The following is a 20,556-nucleotide window of genomic DNA, read 5'->3' as shown; positions in this document are numbered from 1 at the left end:
TGGACAACTCTGTCTAACCAGTAGATATGATTTTAGTTATCTTCCATGTCCACAGATTTGAATCTTGTCGCGTTGTGGTCTCACTTTTCTCTCTTGGGTGGGGTAGATGGTGGAAGAATTTGTGAATTGTAATTCGAAATAATTGATTTCAAATTGTATATATAGGTAAATTAATGGTAAATCAAAACTATTATATTCGATTTACTAAGTGGTAAGTTGTCTATAAATCAAATTTAATGAATTCGATTTACTATAAGCTATAAATCAAAACCACTTATTTCGACTTACTGTGTGCTTTAAATCGAAGCTTCTTGATTTGATTTATTATGGGCTAGCTTGTTTTAACGTTTTCTCATACTAAATCGAACCTAATAATTTTGATTTACTAATGTGCATACCAATTTTGATAAAATCTATTTGATTCGATTCGATTTATCTTAAAAAAAATATAAATTTACATATAAATACAAACAAAACACTTATAATTTGATTCCATTTAGAATATTAATGTAATATTGGATTATATTTGTTTTTTATGTGAATTACCCTATAATTTAATTAATTAAGCAATAAAATCTATGTTATTAATCATATGTTTATATTCAAAATTTATTCATATTATAGATCATGCTTAGATGAAAATTAGTGAACATGGTATATGTTTTCGGTAAATTCCTCTCTTTCTCTTTCTTTCTCTCTTTTTTTTATAAAATTGATACTGAGGTTGATGATGACGATGATATTGAGGTTGATGATGATGCTAAATTGCTAACACTAGGTGGAGAATGATTTTGAGAAGAGATATTTGCTAAAAAGTTTTTAATATGGATTTAGGATAAGGTATTTTTAAATATATTGCCTTTTTGTTTTTTTTTTCAAAATGTGAAGAACTGTTTTAGAAAAACAATAAAATTAAAAAGTCTGATTTATTTTTTTTAACTTTTTAAAATCAGAAATTAGAAAGTTGAATTTTAATTTTAAATTGTTAAATTTTTTGAAATAAAAAATTGAAGAGTCTAGTTTTAATATTTTAAAATTTTAATTTATAAAAATAAAAAAATCCAAGAGTCCGATTTTAATTTTAAAAATATTTTAATTTTTAAATAAAAAACTGGAAGGTCTAATTTTAATATTATTATGCAAATATTTAGCAATTGAAATTTATAAATAATAAGACACTTTAACAATTGCAATTATTTAAGATGGTTCAAAATCTAAATTTTCGAAATGAAACCTACTCTTTTTATGAATATCAATTATGCATCAAAATCTTACTTTATCAATAAAAAAAGTTGTGTAGAATCAAAGTATATAAAAAAACAAATTTTACTTAATAAAATAAGGTTAAAAACACTCCACAAAATTTCAAACAAGAAAAATTTCACATGAATTTGGAGTACAAATTACAAAAGAGAAGAACTTGATAAAGCAAAAATTAAAAAAAGAAATAACTTGATAAAACAAAAATTAAAAAAGAAATAACTTTACAAAAGATAAAAAATACAGAATTGTAATGAATATAAAGAACATGTGGAAGGAAACTTACACAAAAAACTAGTTTAAACAAATCGTAGGATGTCGCTGAATCTGTGAGAAAATAAGTGTATTTTTGAGTAAAATTTCCAACTCTTTGTGCATTGTTTGTCACCAATCACCATATTCATAGACATCTTTAACCAATCAAGTCTTGTTATGTCTCGACCTTTATATACTCTAACACTAACTATTTCTGCTAATCACAAGTTTAATAACCGCTCTGCTAACTTCATTCTTGGCCTCCTCCTTGTCAACACTAATTCCATCGAATTCCCTTAATCGATCTCCCTGTCATGACACAGCTAATGTTGACTAAGAAGTACTATAAAATTTTTTAGTGTTTTCTAAATTAATTGGATGGTCCAATTTGTAAAAATCATATCAATGTAATACACATTCTGTATGTGTGCATTTCACCTATTAGTTAGCCGATTAAAAATTACTTTGTGGAATTTGGATGAGGTTGATAATAAAAATGTTGATTATAAAAAATATGTAGTTAGTTATGTGACTTTTTGATGATGATGATAATAAAAAAGAGAACGAGAAGAAAATTGATACCATTAATACTTTACTAGATAAACAAGAAAATATGTCACGTGGGATTCGAACTTCCGACACTTACTTAAGTGGACGAGTGAGCTGACTACCCAACCAACTCAAATTGGTTCACATAGATGATTTCTATTAAACCTAAAAAGAACTCACTAATAAAAAAGTCATTCAGTCTCACACCTCAAATAACCAAGATTGGAATGTTTTTTTTTTTTTTAAGACCTCTTGACATTAAAAAATTTGTCAGAAAGTGGATTAAGTATTCTCTCATCAAACAATAACCAATTGAATGTAAACCCAAAAAAAAAAAAAAACCAATTGAATTTGCCGTCCCCTTAGCCTTGTTAATGAGGGTTAGAAGCTTACCGATTTCACATCATTTTATTAAATTAATCATAGATTAAAATAAAAATAAAACATTTTGCAAAAAATAAATAATTCACCAAACAAACTTCAAAGCTAAATGAATAGAGCTGGCAATACTAACATACCCGTAACCCGTAGATTTCCACTCCGACCATGACAATTGACCCGTAGCGAAGCAGGTTGAGCTGCGAAGTAGGATCAGATTAAAGTTTATATGCAGTTAAAAATTATTATACATATATTGAAGTTGATAGAAATCAAACCCACATTTTTTTTGTAATTTTAATGTGAATTTTATTATGATTTTGTTACTTTTAATTTTAATATGAACTCAATTTTATATTTTTTATTTTATTAGTATGTTTATGAACCATAAAATAATTAAATATTGTGTTTTACCTAGATTTGTTTTAACTTGGATCGAGTCTGATAGGATCGGATGTGAAATTTTAGAGTACGAATAGAGTTAAGGTCAGGAGATTCTCAACCTCCATGTAGGATAAAATTGAGTTTTAGAAATAACTTAAATCCACGAGTAAGGTTAGCATGGAGTAAAAATCCTACCCTACCTACCCTACCTATTGTCAACTCTATACATATGTAATGAAGTTCATAGAAATCAAATTCACACCTTTTTTTTTTGTAATTTAAAAATAGATTTTATTATGATTTTGTTGCTTTTAATTTTAAAATGGACTTAATTTTAGATTTTCTATTTTATTAGTATATTTATAAATTATAAAAATAATTAAATATTATATTTGATTGAAAAAAATTGATTTGTTATAGATCAGGTCAAGTAGGTTCGAAGTGTAAAATTTTAAAATACGAGTAGGACTAGAGTTGACAAAAAGTCAATCCGCGAGTAAAATAAGATTGGGTTTAAGAAAAAATTTAAATCTGGCGGATAGAGTTATAGTGGAATTTAAATCATACTCTACCCTACCCTTTGCCAACTCTATTCATTTGAAATGAATTAGTGAGACGCAGAATAATAAGTCGTAGACTCAACTACTCGTTGATCTAACCATTCAATTCTTACTTTTTGTTTAAAACTTCTACCAGTAAATAGACATGCTATGGTTTCATAGCCTTTCGAAAGGGGAAAATGTATGTTATAAAATGAAGCTCATTGATTGCAAACTTAGTGCATAACAAACTCTTATATCAACACTATATAATATAAGAAAAATGTAATAAAAAGTAGGCTACCATGTCAAACCAATTGCTAAATCTAATAGAGCTTCTACTTGGCGTATTGTTTGTTGCTTCTCTTGTTGCTTCAATCTATTTGCAACAGATTGTGGATCGAATCCTGCTGCATTTTCCACTTCACTTTGATCGGCTCGAACTTCTTGTAGCAATGCATCCACCTCCCTTACGAAGTCCACCCTCAATAGAGCACCATCATCTTCAAGGGTCGGTCGCAAGGGCCCTTCAAGCTGATACCATACAAGATTATTGAAATTAATAACTTTGTGTATTTATTCAGATAGAGGTGGAACTCTAACTAAAAAATTTTTTGTAGTTTACACAATAGATAGGCTGCATATATTAGGTGCAGCCCTTCCCCATATCCTACATTAACGGGGGATGCTTGTGCACCAAACTGTCCTTTAGACAATAGATAGTATCTACACTATTCTTGTCTTTAACCAGATTTATGTATTCATGTATAAACAGAGAAACTTGAATAAAGTTTAAGCACTTACTATTGACGCCTATTTCAGTAATTACTGTGGACTTATCGTAATTTTATACATTCCTGAGACTCAACCTTGAAACCACTAAGAAAGGGAGGAGCTTTCCAAAGTAGACCAGTATTTGGTCATATAAAACATGAACTTAGTTTAGATTTTGTGGTATATTGGTATTAATACTTTATTCAGTGGAACCGTAGAATTTAGAAAAACAAAAATTCTGTTTTATAGCGGTGCAACAAATTCATTCTGGAAACAGAACGCATACAATTTTATCCCTGAATAAAATAGCATTGGTCCTGGAGAAGGATCAACTTGTTATAACAATATTAAATTCAAGGACAAAATTACACGTGGTTTCTATTTGAGAAAAAAATCTGTTACAACTTGAACTTTTTAAGGGGCAAAATCGTAGTTTTTCTTTCTTCATTATCGAGAGAGAGAGAGAGGAGAAAAAAGGAAAGGGGGGGGGGATGTAGAGATAGGGAAGAACTCAAACATAGGGAAGCTACTAAACAAGCATATCATTCGACAAAAGTCTATAGGTGTAGCTTACCTTATCAATGTCAAAAGACTCGAATCCTGGTGGAATGAGAACACTGAATGGATCCTCCCGTGGAAAAATATCAATCATGATCTTTTTACATTTCTTCAGCCATTCACTGAAGTCAAAGCCATCATACATAATCAAAAGTTCGTTTAGTAGTCTCATTGCAGGGGTAGCCTCTCGTCTCAAGATCTCAGTCTACAATCAAGAACAGAAAATAAATAAAAAAAGAACAAAAAATTTTTTTTGGGGAGGGGGCAATGTAAAGAAATGCAATATGAGCCAAAAGTCATAGTTTATGCATTAAAATCAACATCGGTTAATCATGGGAAGACATGAATTACTAGATTGATTGATAACCTTAGGTGCTATGGAAAACACGGGCTCTCTTTTTAATGGTGGTGTTAGGATTAAATACAAATTTCCCAATGGACTTCAAGTTTATAAGTGTAAGAAATTTAGGGCAGTTTGGAGATTACTCAAAGTCAGAATATTGGAAGGTTGAGTGGGATCTTAGGTTCTAAGTTCTAACTAACTTGTAAAGGGAGTGAGGAATGAGAGACTGCTAGTCTGGTAGTAGAATATATGGGTGCGTTCTGTTTTTTGTTATGGGGAAAATGTTTATTCAGGCACAGTAGGGTGTGGAGGTAAGGTATGAGATTGGTAGGAATTGGCTAGAAGAGTGAGGCTGCTACAGTGCCTCATTTCTCCCTTCTTTGCTAATTTTGATGTGTTTTTCTTCCCAAGCAGTAGAGCTGAGAGCCTGAGAGGCTGAGACCCAACTTTAGTACTTCACAGTGAGTAAATAAATACCTATTCTCTCCCTTTTCTTGTGTGGTTTCTTACAGGTGCGCATCGCATCAAATTAGCAAGAGCAGCTAAAGTGGGGTTCTAACTTCTAACATACACAAGGTATGAACATTTAGAGTACGAAACTTACAAGGCAAGATAAATTATGATACTGCCATAAAATTGAGCAATTGTAATTCAAACCTAAGAACTTGCCCATAAGAGGAGGTTAACAAACGTACTTATTAAGATTCTATCTAAACCATGTCATTAACTGACGTTGGACTGTGTGACATTCAAATATTGCATACTTAAAAGAGGGACACTTTCATCTGGTAAGAGGGTGGTACCCAATAATATTTATTTGTGTATGCATTTGCTATGCAGGAGAAGCAGCAATTCACAGTCCAAATGGCTATAAACAAATCAAGGAACAATCCATCGCAGCCAAATCAGAATTATCCATCAAGTTATGTAGAAAATCAGGAGCCTCCACAGCCTTCTTAGTGAGCCAGTCTCTCCTTCTCTTCTTTGTGTGTGTGGTGAGAAAAGAAGGATGAGGACACTGAGAAAATTAACAGAGTTCTAGAACTCCTAAAGAAGTTACGTAGTAAGCAGAACAAAAAAGAGGATCAGTTACCTCAACCCTTCTGTATAACAGATCCAGACTTCTTATAGCATCCTTTTCCTCCTGTAAAGTGGTGAGCAAATAACATATGAAATTAGACAGCAGGATCCATGGATTAAACAGAAGAAAACATCGCACTAATGCTAATATTCATTTTGGATAATCCATCTCAAATTAAGAGAAGTCATTGAAAGTTGAAAGTTTTACATGAGAATACATAAAAGGAATCGAAGCATCTGAGTTCTTGGGTAAGCAAAATCAGAAATATGAATAGAATCAACTTCACGAGAAAATGAAACAAATGTTTTTTAACAAAGAACAACTTACATCACGCCGGGCAAGATCAAGCCGGTTCCATATGACCATTAAAACAAGTTCATTGAGTTCTCCTTTCTCAGCAGCTTCCTCGATTTTCTACCAAATAATAAAGACAAAAGTGATCAATCATTCACACTAATATCATTGAATCCTAGTTAAAAAGACTTAACACCAACTAAAACATGTCAAAAACCGTACACGCATGTATGAAATGGCCACTAACTGGTATGAAAATTTCCTTACGATTCTCTTATATGCACAAAATACACGTAAGTTATAAAGAAAGAGACAATTTTAATAACCATAAATTGTACATAATTGCAAGGGATGAAACTTTTATGCAAAAAAGATGTTAAAAAAGCTATTAGAATGAGATACATGTCAGACATAATGAACCCACTTTCCCTTCCATTTCTTCTTTTTCTTATTTACAATTTTCCCTTAAATTTATACATTGAAAACAAACACTGCATTTCCATGACGATTAAAGATATCGTTTCACCAAGAAATTACCTCTTCAATTTCTTCGGCAGCTAGTATAAAGCTTGAAACCAACTTCCGTGCTTTTATGACATCTTGTTCAGGGTATCCCTTCAGTCGCATGCCAATTTCCCTATATTCATCCATCTTTCTTTCTTCTTCCTCATCTTCTTCTTTGCGTAACTGATGCAATTCCTTTGTCTCTTCACGTTGTCGAGCTTGCCATTCCTATCTTTGCGATGGTTAGTGAAATCTATGCAAATAAAACCTTCAAACAATTCGGCATACATGAATGGCCAAGGGACAAACTGATGCCATAATATTTTCATAGTTCAAACTAATTGGCCAAGAAGAAAAATGTCCATTCATGCACTATATATATTTTGATACAATGTTTATCCAACAGAAAATGCAGTTAAAAATCAGAATCATTTGATGATATATATGCCTTAAACATATTCAGCAAGGATGTTAAGAGCAGTACCTAATTGACCAACAAAACAAGAACTCAAGTTTGAGTGGAGCTATAGCATTTTTTCTTTGAAGATATAACACAACATTTCAAATAACATAGAACAAAAATCACTAAGATGCTGAAAGAGAAAAAAACGAATTTAATTACATTTCCCGCATTCTAGAAACTTATTGGACAATTAAAAAAATCTAGCTCCCTGCTAAGTCACTAACAAGAGTACATCCTTTACCAAATACATCTATAATATTCAAACACTTTTGGGCAAAATACAGCATTTCCCTCATTAGAATTTGCGTCATATTAGCCCCATGGTTAGAGCGGTTGACACCAAAACTGCTATATTAAAATAGCAGATGAGAGGATGGCCATTTTTTGGAGAAATCTATGTAATATCAGACTGTTTATACAACATATACAAATGTTCAAAATTTTAAAAATACACACAATTGAACCATTCATTACCAATAACCAAATGTCATAATCCCTACTGCAGTCTAAAAAATAAATAAATAAACATACAATTAACAACAACATCCAATGCATAACAATATAAAATCTTAATTAAACTTGAGTCTCTAACATTAAGAAACATTTCAATGATGATAATGCCATTGCTTTAAAAAAAAGGGGAAAAAAAAAACTATGCCAGGGGAGAAGCAGCCACAATGAGATTAAAAAACGACAGAGAGTAGAAAAGTGCATTAACAATACATACATCATCATAGTACTCCTTTGGCATCCCTTCTAGAAGCACCTCTTCCTTTTCATTTTCCTTTTTGATACACCTCACTCTTAAACCTGCACCCAAAACCCCAACCACAAACCAAAAACAAAAATCAGACTTTGACATTATGGGTAACTAGACATGCCAAAAAGAACAAAAATTTGTGGTTGCAGTGACGAATCTGCGCTGAATTGCATTTACATGATGTAAAAGAGGGGAATAATAGAGGAGGATTTGTAACAAAAAGGGATGAACAATAAAGGGTGGTATCTAAGGAGAGAGAAGAGCAAGTTAGAGTGAGAAGCTTCATCTTCTTTTTTTTCCTTTGTTCAGCAAAGCCTTTGTAAAGTTAAAGTGTTAAACCCTTCAGAGGCTCCGACCATGTTTTTGGGCTTGTTTTTCAATACAGGTTATCCCTCCCTCCCCCCCCCCCCCCCCCCCAAAAAAAAAAACAAAACAAAAAAAACCTAAATACTTAGCAATTATTTGTTAGAATTTCAATAATTTCAGAAATGTTAACTCAACAACGAAAAGGTGTTTTACAGCCAATAACTAGAATTGATTTGTCCAAATTATCCTTTCATTGGAAAAAAGAACAAAATTTGAAAAACAAATTTTTCCCCATGTGGGCTTCTTCTCTTACTTCATTTCCCCCTCTCCAACTCTCTCTGTTCCTCTCACATTGAAGCCACAATGCTACTGTCATTGGCACCCTCACTCACTATTGCCATTGTTACAAATAGCAAAAGCTTTTTATTTTGTGAATGGTAATAATATATAAATGTCTTTCAAGGTTACAACTAATGATAAAATGCTTTAAAAACTGATCATATCTTGCTGGACTGCTAATAAAGGGTTTTTCCCCCTTTGATAGAAGAGGGAACTTATTATTGTGCAACTGCACATAGAGGCCCCATTAGATAACTATTTCTGGATAGGAATATAGATAATATGACACCCAAACCTATTTAGAGAAGACAGACAGAAACAGGAAAAATGCCTCTGTCCTAGAAAAGGGAGCAAAAAGCTTGTTTCTATCCTCATTGTCTCATTGTTTCTATATTCTATACCCAAGACACTTGCCAAACACTGCTAGAGATATGATAAGGTATAATAACAAGAAGAAAGAAAAGAAAACGCGTATTTTCTACAAAATTGATCTAAGTGACAAGGCAAGCCAATTTCTCCTCATATCTATTAAAGAAACACCTCTAAAAAGACCATTTATTAAACACCACATCGAATCTAAGAATGAAATCGTATCTCAGATGTAAAATGTCATCTAAACAGATCAAGATCCTCATAAAAAATCAGCTTTCCTTTTTGAAGACAGCACAGACTAACAAAAAGTGCAATTTCCCACAACCTCTGAATTTCGCAAGAACAAACCAATGCAATTCCTTGTGACAAATCCATCTCTCTCTAAACATGTCAAAAGAGCCTGTTACACAGATAGTTCGCAGCCACACATTGCAGAAGAAAACGAAACACTGATTCTGAAGTACAGCAACACACACACACACACATGCACACACACACACAAGGCTGCTAAACAAAATCTCCATTGATAGATAGACCAATTTCCCACTTTCAGCAATTGAAACGAAAATTTACTTCTTCAACATCAAGCAAGTTCTAGATGTATTTTAGTTAAAATTGAAGAAGCTTTATGATTGTTGTTGAATCACAAAGCAACTCAAAGAATCACTTTTACAACGAAACAATATAAAAGACAAGTACAAATATAACCATAAAATAACTTAGATTCATTGATGATTGAATGACTTTGAAGAATCCATATAACATTTACCTGGCTGCACATACTTAGCACAAGCAGGTCCTCGCTCCAATGCTCCATTAGGCGTGTTAAAGTATAACCTGTACTCACTTCCATGAGGAATGCCAGGAATAATTGATATTTATATTAAAACTAACTCTATATACAAATTAAATCCACTGTTCTATTTTCGCAGTTGATACTTAGTTTACTAAAAATAGTGAAAACATAAATAAGGAAATTAAGAAGGAAATAAACCATTCCTCAGTTTTCCCAAGCACCAAATCCTCAATGAATTGAGGGTAACCATTGCTTTCATGAAAATTGCATCCATCTTTCAAAATAATTAACACCAAACACAAAAATCAAATTTCAGAACGTAAAATTCTATGAAACAGTACGCAATTTCTAGTTTACTTACCTTCGACGGAGGAACTGGCCAAATGCTTTATGCGGGTTCTCTGAAGTAGAAGCCGACGCTCTTACGGTTGGTGTTCTTGATGGGATGAAAGTAAGGGTTTGGGATTGGGAGTGGAGAAAGGAGGAAGTGGTGGTTGTTGGATGGAAGAGTTTGATTGGAACAGAGAGGGTCGACATTGCTGTGAAGACGCAAAGGGCAGCACTGCACAGAAAAGCGACGGCACTGCACAGCGGCGACGTCGCAATGAAGAGGGAGGCGCAGGCGGTGCTGTCGAAAACGCGAGCAGGAGTCGCCGGCGGTGTGATAAGGGAGAAGAGGGAGAGCTGAACCGCGTGTAGGGAGCCGACGGAAGAGAGGGAGGAAAAACAGCGGAGAGTTTGATGACGCGGTGGGGGTAGTTTCCGGCGGCAACCTGATGAGGGTGAAAATGGAGAGATGATGACGATGGAAGACGACGGTGCTAAAAACAATGGTAATTATCCACTTTTGTAAAGGGTAGATTTGTCTAAAAGTTATTTTTTTTCCACAAAAAGAAGGATTTTAAACTATCACGTAAAGTTTATACCTAAAAATTCTTAGATAATTTAACTAAATTTTTATTTATCGATTCTTAGATATAAACTTTATGTAAAGTCAAATTTTACTATTTTAAATAGATTCAGTGCTAGAAACGGCAATTTCAGCCGTCCTTTTAAAGAAAAAACGCTGTCGTTTTATCCTAATTGAAAACCGCCATTTTAGGGGAAAGTCATAAACCTCTCTTAAAACTCATATTCTTACTTGCTTGGGAGTGTTTCAAGTTTCAACGCAGTTCCCTCCTTATCTGAAACCACTGCCAATGTCGACCCTATCTGTTCCAATCAAAATCTTCTTCCATCCAACAACCACCACTTCCTCCTTTCTCCATTCCCAACCCCAAACCCTTACTTTCATCCCAACAAGAACACCAACCATAAGAGCTTCAGCTTCTGCTTCAGAGAACCCTCAGAAGCAACATCAGAAGCAGCACAAGAGCCCTCCCAACGCCGCCAACACTGCTTCCGATGCCGACAAGGGCATTCACCCCGCTGGGTTTCTCACCAAACGCGGCATTTCACATAAAGCATTTGGCCAGTTCCTCCGTGAAAGGCAAGAAAACTATAAATTGTCTAGGGCTTCATAGAATTTGATGTTTGTGTTTGGTGTTAATTGTTCATTTTGATAGAACGATGGAAGTTTCGTGAAAGCAATGATTTTACCCTCAATTGGTTGAGGGTTTGTGCATGGGAAAGCTAAGGAGTGGAATTTCTTCCTTAATTTTCTTAGCTATGTTTTCACTATTTTCCCTAGTAAAAAGGTATCAACCTTACTTTATCTTGGAAAGAAAAAGAAGTAACTGAGAAAATAGAACAATGGATTTAAGTTGTATATACTGCTGTTGTCAATATAAATATAAATATAAATATCCAATCGTGTATTGACCTGTCACAGAAAGTAACTACCTTCCATGTCCATTGTTTGAATGATTATGTTAAAAAATAAAGGAATTTGTTTAGCTTACAGTTCAAGTGCATAAAATTAATCTCAGAGAAAAACTATTGGCTTTTCATCATTTCTTTTTTCCCATTGTCCAACTCTTCCTTGATGCATTAGAAATCTGGTAAAGCGTTTTTCTAAGAACTTGGTTTCATTTGATTTTGTAGGTATAAAGCATTGAAAGACCTGAAAGATGAAATTTTCAATCGCCATGCCAACCTCAAGGAGATGGCTTCTGGGTTAGTCTTTCTGTGGCATTGTGTTGTAGTTAAGCTTTTATTGTAATTTTGGTTCCCTTAGCAGTAAGTATGCTCCTTGCAGTGTCTGTGGACTTTGATTGGAAAAAGTTGTGATCTGTGTTATGTTTCTAATAAATTTTTTAAATTATTAATGTCATGAAATCAGATGTAAAATTATTAGTCCAGTTTTCAATACTTATTTCACAAAGCCATGCATGTGTGATTGTATTCTTCCAGCTCAGATTCTTCTTTGGATTGCATTTAATCCATCATTTTTATGTCTGTCCAGGTTTGAGCTGTTGGGCATGCATCGTCATCCAGAACATCGGGTGGATTATATGGAGTGGGCTCCAGGTTTGACATCGCTCCAAAATTTGGTCTAACTTGTTAGATTTTGTGTGGTTCTTAAAGCCCGACATTGAAAATTTGGTCTAATATATATATCATATTTCCGGAAGCATATATTATAACTGGTTACTGGTGTTAGCCTTCTCCTCTAGGCCTCTTTGTTTTTTTTTTCAATCTGTCTTTTAATATGCTTAGTATACATTTTGTTTGGTTGTTTCTTTTTTGTTTTTTAGTAAAAAAAATCTTGAATTATGTATGATGAAAGTAGTGACTTCTTTATCTTGAGGCTTTGAACTTTACCTGCTTCTATCTGTCTGCTGTTGTTAATATAAAACAGCTTAATTTCTTGCTACTGGCAAACAACATTGTTGGTCCTTGAGAAGAAATGTGATAGAATACGATTGTTGTTTTCCAAGTTCCCAGCAAAAACCTACTGTTGTTTGAACTTACTTCTTTTCCATTCTTTCTTGGTTAATGATGTAACTGCAGGGGCTCGCTATTGTGCGATTGTTGCTGACTTCAATGGGTGGTCTCCTACAGAAAATTGTGCACGAGAGGGTTACTTTGGTCATGATGATTATGGATACTGGTTTATCATTCTTCAAGATAATCTGAGAGAGGGAGAAGAGCCAGATGAGCTCTATTTTCAACAGTATAACTATGTAGATGATTATGATAAAGGGGACAGTGGTATCACCATTGATGAAATCTTCAAGAAAGCAAATGATGAGTATTGGCAACCAGGGGAAGATCGTTACCTAAATAATCGTCTTGAAGGGCCAGTGAAGTTATATGAGGAGATTTTCGGTCCTAATGGGCCACAAACTATGGAGGAGTTGGGAGACATACCTGATGCAGAAACAAGATATAAGGAATGGGTAGAAAAGCATGGGCCTTCCAGGTATGCTGTGATTGATGAAGGTAAGGAGTATGACATATTTAATGTGATAGTCGATCCTGAATGGAATGAGAGAATTCGTGCACTGAAACCTCCAATTCGATACTGGTTTGAGACACGTAAAGGTAGGAAAGCATGGTTGAAAAAGTATATTCCTGGCATTCCTCATGGAAGTAAGTACAGGGTATACTTTAACACAGCTAATGGACCATTGGAACGAGTACCTGCTTGGGCTACCTATGTGCAGCCAGGTAAATGTTATATGGGTTCTTCAAAGTCATTAAATCATCAATGAATCTGAACTATTTTATAAGTATATTTGATCCTCTGTTATCTTGTGGTATTTTCTTCCCATTGCAAAAATATCTTCTTGTGTATTTCTACGAGGCCTTTTTTTTTGTTTTTAATATATAACTATTTAACTTTGCATGGTCTCATGAATATATATTGTACTTGTGTTTTTTATATGGTTTCATTGTAAAGTGATTCTTTGAGGTGCTTTGTGGTTCACTAACAATCATAAGGCTTCTTCAAATTTAACTAAAATACATCTAGAACTTGCTTGATCTTGAAGAATAAATTTTAGAACCAGAAGTATCAGGTTAGAATATCATTAAAAGACTATTACTCCAGGTTGTATTATAGAAAATATTGTTCTTTTTAATATCAAAATTAAATATATGTAGCTTTCAAATAATGTACATAAGGCGGGTCGGGGGAGCACTGTAGCTTTGTCAGTTGTTGTTATTATTATTATTATTATTATTATTATTATTATGGGCGTTTGTCACTTGTTCCCAAGGTTCCATCTTACCAAGATGTGGTCTGTGTTTCTTTTATTCTGATCTTTTTGTGGGTATTTATAGTTACCTTTTTGTGTTGATTTAATGATGTACATGTGTTTAGGTGGAGATGGAGTGCCAGCTTGTGCTATCCACTGGGAACCATCCCCCGAACAGGCATACAAATGGAAAAATAAAAGCCCCGAAGTGCCAAAATCCCTACGGATGTATGAAGCTCATGTCGGAATTAGTGGATCTGAGCCAAAAATATCCTCATTCAATGATTTTACAGACAAGGTTCTTTTTAGTGTGGGGTTATGGGCCGGGAGAAGGGTTCCAAATTAAGTGATTATATGCATAATTTTCATGTCCTTACACTGTGTGTGTGTGTTTCCTTAGGATTTTTTTATCATGTATTCAATGCAGGTTCTTCCTCACATAAAGGAAGCTGGATACAACGCAATCCAGTTGATTGGAGTTGTTGAACACAAGGATTATTTCACCGTTGGTTATCGAGTAAGTTAAACTTTGTTGTCATTCTTAATTACTTTTCTATCTTATACTTATACCTATCTATAGCTATACATATAGAGGAATGGGTAGTTAACCACCTTTTGGTTTTGTAAAACATAAATTGAAGAATCTCTTCGAGTCCCGAGAAAAAAAGATAAATCACCGCCAGTCAAAAAAAATAACTGCTGCCACACTATCTTATAATATCATCACATAACCATATATGAACATCTATATACTTGTATAATTATGTATAAGTATCTCTTATATATAAATCCTATTTAAAAATGTAGTAGAAATGCAACTTTGACAAGTACTATTAGTGTTGTGCTTCTGAACACGCTTGATATGTATAGGTTTCTTTTGAAATTCTTCACATTAGGAAGATTTGGTGCTTTTATTATGTATGGTGTATCTGAGTGCAAGTTTCATCTTTCTGAGTTAGTCTTTTTTGACTTTTGACTTTTGACTTATGAATTGGGAGAATATGGAGAATTATCTAATGAATCTATCAGATATGGTGATATGTGATACAAAATAATTTGTAACAGGTGGTACCAAATTGTATGATGTATGCATTCCTACCTTCTACAGGCTGCTTATCTCTGACCTTGTGACATTCTCATATTTCACATTTAGGTTCTGACGATGCAAATATCTAATATACGCTATTTTAGGTTTGTTGGATAGGAACATATCAAACATTTGTTTTTGTTGCAGGTTACCAATTTTTATGCTGTCAGTAGTCGATATGGCACTCCTGAAGACTTCAAGCGATTAGTTGATGAGGCCCATGGTTGGTGTTCTTTACTTGTGCATATCTTTTCTTTTTTAAATTGTTTATCATGATCATCTTGACCTACTTTATTTAGCCCTTACTGCTATATGCTATTGGAATTGGAAATGCTCTATCTGCTTGGAATGAAGTGTTATCATGACGGGAAGATAATATATAGAAAACTGAAATGCAATGTTGGGATTAGGGGCTTTAGGTAGGAGAGGAAGGAAAGAGAGAATAAAGAGGGAGTGAATAATGTTCTGAAATAGTATGATGAGATATAATAGACAAAATCCTAATCCCTATTTATAATACTACTAGACTCTCCTAATTAAATAATTATCAAATTAAGGTAAATATGAGAATCAATCTTAAGAGATCGCCAATGATAGTCTTTGATATTCTAGAGATAGCACAGGATATTCTCTTTAGTCCTAACATGTGGTAAGTTGCTGAGTTAGACTAAGATATTCGATGAATTCAAATATATTTTGGCTTAAATAAGTTTTTTCCCCCTATAAAATATGTGAATTTTGTGTATAGAAGAATATGTTATTTTGGAAAGAGATTGCAAAAGCAGACAGATAAATAATGCACTAAAATCTATAAAGAAAAGTAAGAGAGAAAAGAAAGAAAATAGTAAGTATAGGAGAGAACATGATAGAATACATTTGTTTCACGACAGACCTTTATTACAAAGGAAAGATGTTTACCATTGTGATTGTTAACTGGAAAGTCATCAAAATTAAAGGAAGGAAGTTGAGAAAGAAATAGAGAGAGAAATTGAAGCCAGAAACGGCAACTGTGACAGTATGCATGTTTATCTATTTTTGACTCAAATGATATAAATATAAATATAATTAGACTTACTTCTGACATAATTTCTGTCCTGTCTTCATCTCAGTTGTACAAATGATAAAATTTTGGTAACTTGGGTTTAACTGCACAGGTCTAGGACTGCTGGTCTTCCTAGAAATTGTGCATTCATACGCAGCTGCAGATGAAATGGTTGGATTATCAATGTTTGATGGATCAAATGACTGTTATTTTCATTCTGGTACTTATCATGCTACTTGATTCTCTCTTCATTGAATCACATGTGCAAATTGTTCGTTATTACTTATCAGTTACTAATCTGTCATATGATATTTTCCTATTATCTCGGTCTCAATTATTGATATAGCTAATTTCGTCTCTGAATTTTTAGAATTCGAGGTAAAAGAATGAATGTCATTAAATTTGGTCTTCTTGTAACTCGTTTTGTCTAATGTAATACCTATATATGTTTTTTTATTTTGATTTACATTTTCCTAAATTCTTTTTCTGCTTCAGTATCATTGATAGAAATTATCCTAAACCTGAAGTGAAACCCTGGGACTATTTCTTGTCTCCACATAATATGGTCAACAAGATACATATTTTGATGATTCTTGTTGTGCTTTTTGTAGCTAATTAGGTTAAGAAGCTCCCTGTTGGTCTAATTTGTGAAATTTTAACTACATTTCTTCCAATTTTTAGAATATTTCCTGACTCCAGATTATATACAGGTACAGCTATAATTATCATTTATAGATGACTGCAGTGAGTAACTATTTGATATATATGTCTGTGTGTTCACTTTTTGAAGTGAGAAATTGCTTTGACTGGTTTCCTGTAATGGTAGTGACTACTTTTACGTTTGTAAAGCTTTTGGTTCCTTATATCTAAAAAAAAAGGCTATATAATTTTTCATAATCTTGTACTCTACTTTGCCATCATTGTCATACTGGTTATTATTACAGCCTGTCTTGTGAATAGGTAAGCGAGGACAACACAAATTCTGGGGCACCAGAATGTTCAAATATGGCGACCCTGATGTTTTGCATTTCCTTCTCTCAAACCTGAACTGGTATATGCAATAAGAAATAATCATAGTGGATAGCTATCTCATTGATTCAGTGCCTGTCTACCTTATTAGTCTATTAGAATCTTCCGTAAACAATAGTGGCCTTGTTGTTATCTCCTTTACTCTTCTTCTTCCACCTTTTCTTTGGGTCCATAATTTGGCAGGAAGTGCTGGTATATGCTAAATTGCTCATGAAATAATGTCTGAACAGGTGGATTACAGAGTATCAGATTGATGGTTTCCACTTCCATTCAGTTTCGTCTATGCTATACACTCACAATGGTTTTGCTTCTTTTACTGGTGACTTGGAGGAGTAAGACCTTTTTCGAACTTAATTGCTTCTTAAATACGTGAATCATTGAAAAATAAATTTTAGTTGGCTCTCACCATTTTTCTTCCAAGACTATGAATCTAAAGGCATCCATGTTATATTTCTTCCCCTTAACATGGTTTTCTTTGCTATTTTCAATTGTTTATTTTTTTCTCACAATGATAGAACTTGGCATTTGCAGTTTTTCAAGTCATTTTAAGTTTAATCAAAATTGTTGTTGTTGTTGTGGTCTTCACCCCCCCCCCCCCAACCCTGTGCAGCCATTTTTAGTTTTATTCTTTTTAAATAAAGGAAACATAGTGACATTGAAAACTGTAGAGGTAAAAAACTGAGTTTCTTTTCAGGTACTGTAACCAATACGTTGACAGGGATGCACAATTGTATCTTATCCTGGCCAATGAGATACTACACGCTCTTTACCCAAATATTATCACCATAGCAGAGGATGTAAGTGTTTAAACTCTTTTAGATTTATGTAGATTCATTTGCATAAAGTTATTTAAAAAAAAAAAAATGAAGAGATGATTACTGGAAAAACTTGATGAAAATAGTATGATTAGGAAGAAGAGAGATTTCACTGGAACAGATTATTTAAGTGTCAACGATTCCATCTGCTACTGTTATTTATGTGGGCATCTTTACAATTGATATTTTTAAAATGCATTTGTTGACAGGCAATTTGGAATGTGTTTTTGGATAATGCAATCTATCTATTAACAATGTACAAACCTTCATTATGTTAATCAAACACCATTTTGACAATGAGGTGGTTAAGAATCACCATTTCACAAAATTTTGGTCAAAGTACATTAAAGAGGATATACGGGGTCAACAACTGAGTGCACATAAGTTCCTGACTTCTGTGATAAAATCTGTACCCAAATATGTATATACTTGTCCTATTTCTTCAGTACTTGGCATATTTTTCTCTACCACCCCATCTGATAGTTTGTCAAAGAACATTACTTTGGTGGCAAAAGAGTTATGGCATTTTCCCCTAGAATCTCAATCTCTTTGGCATCAGGTCATCATAAATAAATATGGTATAAGTAGGACTGCTTGTGATGTTAATACTTCTACTCATGCTAGCCCTCGGAAATCCATTCTCAAGGTTACGTAACTTTCAAACCCTTGCTTTCCTTATAGTAGGTAATGGGTGTCGTTTCAACTTTTGTAAAGATCATTGGATAGGGGATACCTCTTTTAACCTAGCATTTCCTCGTCCTTTTCATCTATCTTCCTTGCATAATTCTCCTATTCGGTCCTTTTACATTACACAAGGTTCCTCTTTCTGTTGGGCCTTTCATTTCTTTTGTAACCTTAATGATAGGGAATGAACTTTTAACTCTCTTAGGTCTTTTTGTTGGTTTTTCCTTGTCTTCTAACCCTGACAAAAGGACACGGTTTCATGATTCATATGGTAGCTTTAGTTGTAAATCCTTCTTCCAATTTCTAACTCATTCCGTCAACACATCTTTCCATCTAGACAAGTCCATTTGGAAGTCCAAAGCTCACACTAACATCAAATCGTTAATATGGACAGATGTACTTACAGAATTAATACCAATGATATGATGCAGGTTCCAAGGCCATGTAAGGCTATCTCCCCTGATGTGTGTTGTGTGTGGTGTAAATTCAGAGTCAAAGTCATATCTGTTTTTGCATTCCCTGATGGCTGTTTCTTATGGAGCAATTTGTTTAGCATTTTTAATGATTGTTGGGTGTGTCCTGCAACCCTAGACCAATTTCGATTGACTAGATTTGTTGGTTTTGGTAGTAGAGAAGAGGCAAAACTTTTGTGGCACCATGCAGTTTTCGCCACTATTTGGTTGGAGCATAGTGCATGCACCTTCGATGAGAGAGTTTCTGACAAGCATATTTTATGGGATAGGATTAGATGTTTGACATCTATTTGGTGTAAAGCTCATGATCATGATCTTTATTGAGGACTTCCCCTCAGGCATGTTGAGAGATTGGAAAATGTGCTTTATAGATAAATCTTTCGTTGTTTTGCTTTTGTGTAGAGGAACCCTTATCCCGAATTTGTAGTATCATTCTCCTCATCTTAACAAAATTCTTTTTCTATAAAAAAAATGCAAATGATAATAGTTTTAAAATCTAAACTGTCAGGATCCTGAGATCTCTTCCTTGCATAATATTTACAATGTGTGTATCTATTATTGTTCAGGCAACATTTTACCCTGGATTATGTGAGCCAACTTCTCAAGGTGGATTGGGATTTGATTATTATGTCAACCTCTCTGTGCCTGAAATGTGGTCAACTTTTCTCGACAGTGTGCCTGACCTTGAATGGAGCATGACTAAGGTTCTCCTCAATTAAATATTATTTCATTATTAAATGGGATGTTGTTTGGTCAAGTTAGTCAACATTTACCTGACTTTTCGGTGATACTACAATTTCACTGATATTGTATCTTGTGCCGCAGATTGTCAACACATTAATTCCAGTAGAGAACATGCTGATAGGATGCTTATGTACACTGAAAATCACAACCAGGTATCATTCCCTTATCAATATGTCTACAATTATTATGGCCTCTATTTTGTCATAGATTTTAACCTAATCTTTTTTCTTAATTTGTTGTCAGTCCATATCTGGAAGGCAATCATTTGCAGAAATATTGTTTGGCAGAATAGATAAACATTCACATCACTATAAGGAATCTTTGCAGAGAGGATCTTCATTACATAAAGTATGGTTTACACTATTTCCATATTTTTGCTCTTTAGCAAGTGAATACTCTCTCTCATTAATTATCTTGACTGTTTACATAGATGATCAGATTGATAACGTTTACAACTGGTTGCCGTGCTTATCTAACTTCATGGGCAACGAGTTTGGGCATCCAAAGGTGAGGATTGCACCTACTGTATATGCATTAATAGTTTCTTATGTATAACTGATAGCGTTTTACCTGTGGCAGAGAGTT

General features: G+C 33.7%; 3 protein-coding genes across 5 annotated transcripts in view; 2 read left to right on the top strand and 1 right to left on the bottom strand.

The window, feature by feature from the left end:
• Positions 1-3,570: 3,570 nt before the first annotated feature.
• On the bottom strand, positions 3,571-10,976 carry LOC112790266 (protein PALE CRESS, chloroplastic). The gene is made up of 8 exons (XM_025832587.3): positions 10,317-10,976; positions 9,929-9,996; positions 8,110-8,192; positions 6,953-7,147; positions 6,449-6,535; positions 6,134-6,184; positions 4,714-4,902; positions 3,571-3,899 (listed from the first exon to the last, which is right to left on the bottom strand). The coding sequence occupies exons 1-8, from the start codon at positions 10,490-10,492 to the stop codon at positions 3,666-3,668; spliced, it is 1,083 nt and encodes a 360-aa protein (XP_025688372.1). The 5' UTR covers positions 10,493-10,976; the 3' UTR covers positions 3,571-3,665.
• Positions 10,977-11,036: 60 nt separating this feature from the next.
• The window catches only part of LOC112790249 (1,4-alpha-glucan-branching enzyme 3, chloroplastic/amyloplastic), a 44,099-nt gene continuing 34,579 nt past the window's right edge, over positions 11,037-20,556 (top strand). Inside the window, exons 1-8 of one of the 3 annotated variants that reach the window (XM_072215874.1) lie at positions 11,042-11,444; positions 11,999-12,070; positions 12,360-12,424; positions 12,908-13,339; positions 13,442-13,567; positions 14,223-14,395; positions 14,525-14,614; positions 15,332-15,407. In XM_072215874.1, the coding sequence (XP_072071975.1) occupies positions 11,155-11,444; positions 11,999-12,070; positions 12,360-12,424; positions 12,908-13,339; positions 13,442-13,567; positions 14,223-14,395; positions 14,525-14,614; positions 15,332-15,407 (1,324 nt within the window). In that variant the 5' untranslated portion in view covers positions 11,042-11,154. Of the gene's footprint in view, positions 11,653-11,998; positions 12,071-12,359; positions 12,425-12,907; positions 13,568-14,222; positions 14,396-14,524; positions 14,615-15,331; positions 15,408-20,556 lie in introns of all 3 variants that reach the window. The other 2 variants (XM_072218015.1, XM_025832562.2) reach the window with 2 other exon arrangements.
• Positions 16,339-20,478, top strand: LOC112790274 (1,4-alpha-glucan-branching enzyme 3, chloroplastic/amyloplastic-like). Its single transcript, XM_072229082.1, has 8 exons — positions 16,339-16,446; positions 17,171-17,277; positions 17,486-17,587; positions 17,950-18,052; positions 19,794-19,931; positions 20,053-20,123; positions 20,215-20,319; positions 20,402-20,478. The coding sequence occupies exons 2-7, from the start codon at positions 17,222-17,224 to the stop codon at positions 20,261-20,263; spliced, it is 519 nt and encodes a 172-aa protein (XP_072085183.1). The 5' UTR covers positions 16,339-16,446; positions 17,171-17,221; the 3' UTR covers positions 20,264-20,319; positions 20,402-20,478.

This window comes from Arachis hypogaea, chromosome 1, assembly GCF_003086295.3.
Source record: "Arachis hypogaea cultivar Tifrunner chromosome 1, arahy.Tifrunner.gnm2.J5K5, whole genome shotgun sequence".
NCBI lineage: Eukaryota > Viridiplantae > Streptophyta > Magnoliopsida > Fabales > Fabaceae > Arachis > Arachis hypogaea.
The sequence above is the reverse complement of the archived record's forward strand: the minus strand, read 5'-3'. Positions and strand labels throughout refer to the sequence as shown.

Excerpts from the sequence above, each read along its gene's own strand:
- LOC112790274 (XM_072229082.1), top strand. The coding sequence starts at position 17,222 with ATGTTCAAATATGGCGACCCTGATGTTTTGCATTTCCTTCTCTCAAAC. Across the intron at positions 17,278-17,485 it reads CTTCTCTCAAACCTGAACTG|GTGGATTACAGAGTATCAGA; the intron begins GTATATGCAATA and ends ATGTCTGAACAG. Across the intron at positions 19,932-20,052 it reads TTGAATGGAGCATGACTAAG|ATTGTCAACACATTAATTCC; the intron begins GTTCTCCTCAAT and ends CTTGTGCCGCAG.
- LOC112790266 (XM_025832587.3), bottom strand. The coding sequence starts at position 10,492 with ATGTCGACCCTCTCTGTTCCAATCAAACTCTTCCATCCAACAACCACC. Across the intron at positions 9,997-10,316 it reads GGCCAGTTCCTCCGTCGAAG|GTTATACTTTAACACGCCTA; the intron begins GTAAGTAAACTA and ends AAGTGAGTACAG. Across the intron at positions 4,903-6,133 it reads TGTTATACAGAAGGGTTGAG|ACTGAGATCTTGAGACGAGA; the intron begins GTAACTGATCCT and ends TCTTGATTGTAG.